This window comes from Micropterus dolomieu, linkage group LG15 (assembly GCF_021292245.1).
Source record: "Micropterus dolomieu isolate WLL.071019.BEF.003 ecotype Adirondacks linkage group LG15, ASM2129224v1, whole genome shotgun sequence".
Lineage (NCBI taxonomy): Eukaryota > Metazoa > Chordata > Actinopteri > Centrarchiformes > Centrarchidae > Micropterus > Micropterus dolomieu.
This window is the reverse complement of record NC_060164.1, coordinates 6,102,152-6,109,274: the sequence shown is the minus strand read 5'-3', so window position 1 is coordinate 6,109,274 and position 7,123 is coordinate 6,102,152. Positions and strand designations below refer to the sequence as shown.

Sequence of the window (7,123 nt, the reverse complement as noted above, 5' to 3'; positions counted from 1 at the left end):
ACGTAAACAAACGGTAGACAAAAATCTAATAATTTAATAACCTAAATAAATACATACATAGCCTAGGCTACATAAAACATGCTAGTAGTCAACATAAATCAATAGAAAGTAATTCAAAAGAAAACATCAAATTGGGAGCTCAGTATGATAGTTTTAATAGCTTTCTTGTTTTTTCATTACAACACATCACTGTATTGACAAGGCTATGAAATTGAAGGCTACATCATTTCCCCACAGTTAGTCCCAACTAAACCGGAGATTATTTTGAGGCTTTGGTTTCAAATTAAAAGTGTGACATGTTTAAGTGCATAGCCTACAACATGAAATACTGCAACATCTGTTGCCTATTTTTTTAAGGGCACTTTAGAAACGGTGTTCTTAAACGCTCCCTCTATGTGGCCCATACGTAGGGCCTATATATTATACATGTCCTTCTCTAAATAATACGTGTTCGTCTCGAAACGCTCCAAACATGTAGGTCAATAAAACATTTTACTTTGAAAGTACAGCCGGAAATGTTGACGTTTATAGTCTGTGTGGTTTGACAGTGGTACATTGACCCAGTTTCAGAGAAAGGCAGTCTCGGTTGGTTTGAATCAGCTGCGCGGGGAACGCGTGGAAGGGCGGCTTGGAACAGTCTCTCGTGTGTCGTATCTCACTCACACCGCGCGCAGCACAATGCTGGGAAACAAGTTTTTATCCACGCAATGAATCCTGCCAACGAAACCAGAACCGAGAGAGGTACAGAACCTTACATTTTCACAGCTGGCACCTACAAACTTCTGGCTTTTACCATCGGGACCATTGGAGTATTCGGCTTTTGTAATAACGTTGTTGTCATCATCCTCTACTGTAAATTCAAGAGACTGCGGACACCCACCAATTTGTTGCTGGTCAACATAAGTTTGAGTGATTTTCTGGTTTCTGTCATCGGAATAAACTTTACATTTGCTTCTTGCGTCAACGGCGGATGGACTTGGAGTCAGGCAACATGCATCTGGGATGGCTTCAGCAACAGCTTATTTGGTGAGAGAAATAAAATGAGGAAACGATGTTTATTTTACAAGCGTGTATTTCACATTCATCAATAGGCTGTTGTCATTTGTTGTTTAAACTTTTTAAACAATTAGTTCAAGACAAATGTATTTCAGCTTTACCTCTATTTCCCCATAATTGCTCGTTCTCACTTATCTACTAAAATCGGATTCTGACATAATCCATAATAAATGCACCATAACGTAATGCAAATATGTAGAAGGCAGAGATTAGCTCATCCACAATATATTACTATAAAGTATATTCCAAATAAAAAATTATTTATTTATTATAAAATGTATGTAAATATAGGCTAAAGCTGAGCATCATATAGCTATTGTGCACACTTCCTCACAGAATATGTGGCCGGTTAAAATACAGATTGGGTCAAAAACAGTTTACTGACCATCCAGTCTCACTTCATAATGAGCTGCAGTAAAATCTAAAGACCTTGAATCCGTTTGAATAATATAGGTACTGATACTGATGATACTTGTTTAATGAAATGTATGGGGTTGATTGTTCTTATGTAGATTGTACTTTTGCAATATTGTTGTTACACATTCATGCCAATAAAGCTAATTTGAATTAAATTGAATAATATAGCCTATATTATAGGGGAGACCGGGGATGGTTGTAACACTGAATTTTTGTGTTAGAGCTCTCGAAGTTTGACAGAAAGTACCCCAATTTGACCACTACAAATAGCTTTGTTTCCAACTTCTCCAACTTAATCACATAACTTATTAATTGATGTCAACTATAAGGAGTTGCAGTGTTACAACCTGCCCTGCAGACAGAAATTGAGACCACAACACAAAAATGCATCTGAAGAAAATAATTGTCCATGTCGCACTTGAGCATGTTAGTGTGGTCCCATCAGAGAACAAAAACAACTCACCACTGACTTTTCACTAAACAATGACATTTCACAAAACAAAATATCACAAAATATTTCAATAAATAACAATATTTCACAAAATTACATTTCACAAATAACATTTCACAAAAGAAAATTTCACTCAATAATGACATTTCACACAATAACAACATTTCACACAATAACAACATTACATAAAACAAAATTTCACAAATAACATTTCACACAATAACAACATTACATAAAACAAAATTTCACACAATAACAACATTACATAAAACAAAATTTCACAAATAACATTTCACACAATAACAACATTACATAAAACAAAATTTCACACAATAACAACATTACATAAAACAAAATTTCACAAATAACATTTCACACAATAACAACATTACATAAAACAAAATTTCACACAATAACAACATTACATAAAACAAAATTTCACAAATAACATTTCACACAATAACAACATTACATAAAACAAAATTTCACACAATAACAACATTACATAAAACAAAATTTCACAAATAACATTTCACACAATAACAACATTACATAAAACAAAATTTCACACAATAACAACATTACATAAAACAAAATTTCACAAATAACATTTCACACAATAACAACATTACATAAAACAAAATTTCACACAATAACAACATTACATAAAACAAAATTTCACAAATAACATTTCACACAATAACAACATTACATAAAACAAAATTTCACACAATAACAACATTACATAAAACAAAATTTCACAAATAACATTTCACACAATAACAACATTACATAAAACAAAATTTCACACAATAACAACATTACATAAAACAAAATTTCACAAATAACATTTCACACAATAACAACATTACATAAAACAAAATTTCACACAATAACAACATTACATAAAACAAAATTTCACAAATAACATTTCACAAAAGAAAATTTCACTCAATAATGACATTTCACACAATAACAACCTTACATAAAACTAAATTTCACAAATAACATTTCACAAACTAACAACATTTCAAAAAATAACAACATTTCACAGAATAACATTTTACAAAATAAAATTTCACAAAATAACGACATTTCACAAAATAACTTTTTACAAAATAAAATTTCACAAAATAATATTTTACAAAATAACGACATTTAAAAAAATAACGACATTTCACAAAATAACAATATTTCATGAAATAACGACATTGCACAAAATACTATTGCACAAAAGAACAACATTTCTCAAAACACAACGGCATTTCAGATTACTATACCACTAACAGTGGCCCTAATACTCTACAACAACAACTTTTGGTTTATATTAACCGTTGCGTAACAAATACATTGACACTGACAGTGATAATTTAGAATTTTTTAAATCAAAGTGCTAGAGACAATTCATTATTTACTGGATATTGGAAGGGACATGTCCCTACTGTCCCTACCTAATTCTACTCTCTTGCTGTAATCTGAAATGTCATGGGGGTTTTATTGTATGTAGTTTGTATGATGCTTTGGCAATATTGTTGTTACACATTCATGCCAATAAAGCTAATTTGAATTGAATTGTAAAATGTTGTTGTGTTTTGACCCTCATGGCTATTGTTATAATCTAATAAAAGTTTCATAGAATTCTAACGTCAACAGTATAAGTACTAATCGAAATATAGACTTTATCCAAAAAATACCTTCTTACATGAAAATCAGTGTTTTGGCTGTAATGTCTGCATACTTCTTCACACATATGTGACATTTCACATGCAAGGTCAGGAAGGAAGCGCTCATGCATGACATTGATCGCAACTTTTAGGTCATCCCTTCTTGAATGAAAGTGGTGCTTTTACAAACGTCCCTGGTCTCCCCTACTATTTCTTTCTTTCTTTATGAAACGGCATGTGTGTTAGTGAGCATATTCTGCATGTCATTGCTTCATTCAGAGGAATGTTAATCTCAGCATCCATTTTTCTGTAACACATTTATTAGAAAGCATAACTGTGTTCAGCTGTGACTTGTCCTCTAAGGGTTTGTTGTCCAGGTCCCACGCCTGTAGGAGGATGAATGTGTGATAATGAGCTCATTAGGGCAAACCCTCAATCCTTTGGTGCTTTATCAGTAAACTAAACACAGAGATGCACTGGACTGTTGCCCTCTTCTTCAATCATCTTATTGTCCTTTACTTGACATTGGCTTCTTTGCACATGATCTAAAGAACATGTTTACCTGCCAACTGTGTTGATCTGGTTTTCACTGAAAAAATGTCACAGAGGAGATTTTCAAATCAAAAGCTTAAAAAGTGTGTTCTTTCATCACTGAAATGACACTGAGCAGAAAGGATGTGGTGTCCTACTGCTTTGGCTCACACTCACATGGAGAAGGACAAACCTGCCAGATAATGGAGATTTCAATTACAGTGACCCTTTTTTGTCATTCACAGTACAGTAAAGCAGCGTAAAATGTTCAAACCGTATGTGCTGCCTGACATTTTCACATGTGAAACCCCAAGGTCAAACAGATAGCCATGGCATGATTTGGTAAGAACATCACAAATATGGAGAGCCTGGCTCCCAGCACCCATGCCTGATAAAATGAGTACAGTATGGCTCCCTGGTGACACAGGTTGTAATATTAAAAAAATAATGTGTACAAAAAGTCTATAGCTCTATCTGGGTCCTCTAATCCTCTATGTAAGAAAATGCCGTAATCCTTCCAGCTTATTTATTACTCAGAGGAGACTGGTGTCAGTGTGCCCGACACACATGAGCCGCAGGGGCAGCAATAAGCAATAAGGCAGTTCTGTCAATGCACATCTGTCCTACTGAAGCTCTAGCTGAGTGCATAATCTGAAACAAATCACTGTATAGTGTGTTTGTAATTTGTGGGCCTGTTCATTGACACTTTTTTGTGTGTTGCTCCCATAAAATCAAGAGATGTAGAGGGTTTTACATTATGTGATTGAATGTTAGATACAGAAAGGGTATGTGTGATGTGTATTAACTAAATTAAACTTAATCAGTTTTATATACTGTACCATGACTCTAGCTTGCAGATGTGCTGTTTATGTGCCATAGAAAAGTGGGAGCAAAATGATGCACAAGATGAACATAAGCTACAAATACTTTAATATAAGATGCATAAACCATTAGAGAGAGAGAGTGGTGTAAACATTCTCTTTCTGTGAGATTTCAAGGATTCACAACCAATGCTTGAATGTGATGTTCAGCACCAAGATGTACCAAATTGTGTTTATACAGAATATGACTCATTCAGACCAAAGAGACGCTGAGTAGCCACTGACCCAGATCCTGCAGTGAGGGCTCTGCTTTACTCACCACAGCTATCTATCTGTCTCCCTCCACTGCCAGGTATCGTTTCCATCATGACTTTGGCAGCCCTGGCCTATGAGCGCTACATCCGGGTGGTCCATGCGCAGGTGGTGGACTTCCCCTGGGCATGGCGGGCCATCGCCCACATCTGGCTGTACTCCCTGGCCTGGACAGGTGCTCCTCTGCTAGGCTGGAACCGCTACACGTTGGAGATTCACCAGCTGGGCTGCTCCCTGGACTGGGCATCTAAGGACCCAAATGATGCCTCCTTCATCCTCTTCTTCCTCTTGGCCTGTTTCTTTGTTCCTGTTGGCATCATGATCTACTGCTACGGAAACATCCTCTATACAGTGCAAATGGTAAGCCATGACATTGCACTTTGCTGACTTTATGACTCTTGTCCACTTGTACTACTGTTACACTGCAGTTTTGCATTTAGCATCATCCCATAATTGTTACTTTTACAAATTACAAAGATGTTACTTTTCTTGTCATAACAAGTACTTCAATCCTAGTTCCCTAGTTCCTGATTAGCATTATCTCCATGGGTTTCTGCTGCCGCACCACCAGACTGCAGAGCAGCTTTTCTCCCCAAGCTATTAGAATTTTAAACTCAAATTCACCCTCAGCACTGCATTTCTGGTTACCGTTGTTAAAATTGCTTTTATATTACTGTATATTGTCTGCTACGTAGCAGAAGGGAGTTACAAACTCAATTTCACTTTACAACCTGTTGTTGTAATGTGACAAATGAATCTACCATGTACCTTGTTCTCACCTACTATACCTTCTTCTATAGTTTGCCTGGTTCCAAACCACAGTGCAAAATTCGCAGTTTTTAGTCTGTGAACTCCCTCACTAAAAAGAAAAAACTCCACCACCCTAAGACAGTTGCATTGGATGTGTTCACAAATGCATTCAAGGCCATTTAAGGCCTTTCAATAGTCAAACCGGGAGGCTGCCCACCACAAACTTTGATCCACACCAGCAACGATCTGGTCACATGACATCATGTCTCATTGTTAGACCAACATCCCCCTCAGGATAGCAACTTACTCTCTCCTGTTTCTTGTAGCTGCGCTCCATCCAGGACCTCCAGACGGTTCAGATCATCAAGATCTTGCGGTATGAGAAGAAGGTCGCCGTTATGTTTTTCCTCATGATCTCCTGCTTCCTGGTGTGCTGGACGCCCTACGCTGTCGTGTCCATGATGGAGGCCTTCGGCAGGAAGAACATGGTCTCTCCCACAGTGGCCATCATCCCCTCGTTCTTTGCCAAGTCCAGCACTGCCTACAACCCCCTCATCTATGTGTTCATGAGCAGGAAGGTTTGTGGTTCTAACGTTCCTTAAATAATATATTTGAAAACTGCAGTAAAAAACAATTCATGTTTTTTTTGTTTTTTTTGTCAATACTTCCAGTCTCAGAAATACAGTTTACCTTTTCCTTTTCTTTTTTTTAAAACATATATGCATATGTCACATACACACATAAAACCAATTGAAATGAAAGCATGAAAGCATGGTTTCCCACCCCTGTTCTGAAGGTATAGAGGGTAAATTAGGGAAACATTTAGCCACAAAATTGTTAGATTGAAAATAACGAAACAGATGAGTAACAGGGAGGTCATAGCAAGATGACAAATTGGCAAAACTACAAACTCTAACACAATCTACATATAAATGTCTGACTTGTGTAAGACCAATGTCATACCACACAGAAAATGTCGAGTCCGAGAATGATGGAGGAAATAAATGGTTGTTATATAAAAAGACCCAAGGAAGATGCCGTAACACATTTAAAGTGCCGTCTAAATTGATAGCAGATTTTGAGTGTGTTAAGAACCAATTGATAATCAGTATATAGAGAGG

The 7,123-nt window shown here is 36.4% G+C and overlaps 1 protein-coding gene across 2 annotated transcripts in view; it reads left to right on the top strand.

Annotated features, from left to right (window-relative positions):
* Window positions 1-541: 541 nt before the first annotated feature.
* opn3 (opsin 3) overlaps window positions 542-7,123 on the top strand; it is a 9,957-nt gene continuing 3,375 nt past the window's right edge. The window contains exons 1-3 of one of the 2 annotated variants that reach the window (XM_046070802.1): window positions 542-741; window positions 5,293-5,612; window positions 6,329-6,580. In XM_046070802.1, coding sequence (XP_045926758.1) covers window positions 708-741; window positions 5,293-5,612; window positions 6,329-6,580 — 606 coding nt within the window. In that variant the 5' untranslated portion in view covers window positions 542-707. Of the gene's footprint in view, window positions 1,027-5,292; window positions 5,613-6,328; window positions 6,581-7,123 lie in introns of both variants that reach the window. The other variant, XM_046070801.1, reaches the window with a different exon arrangement.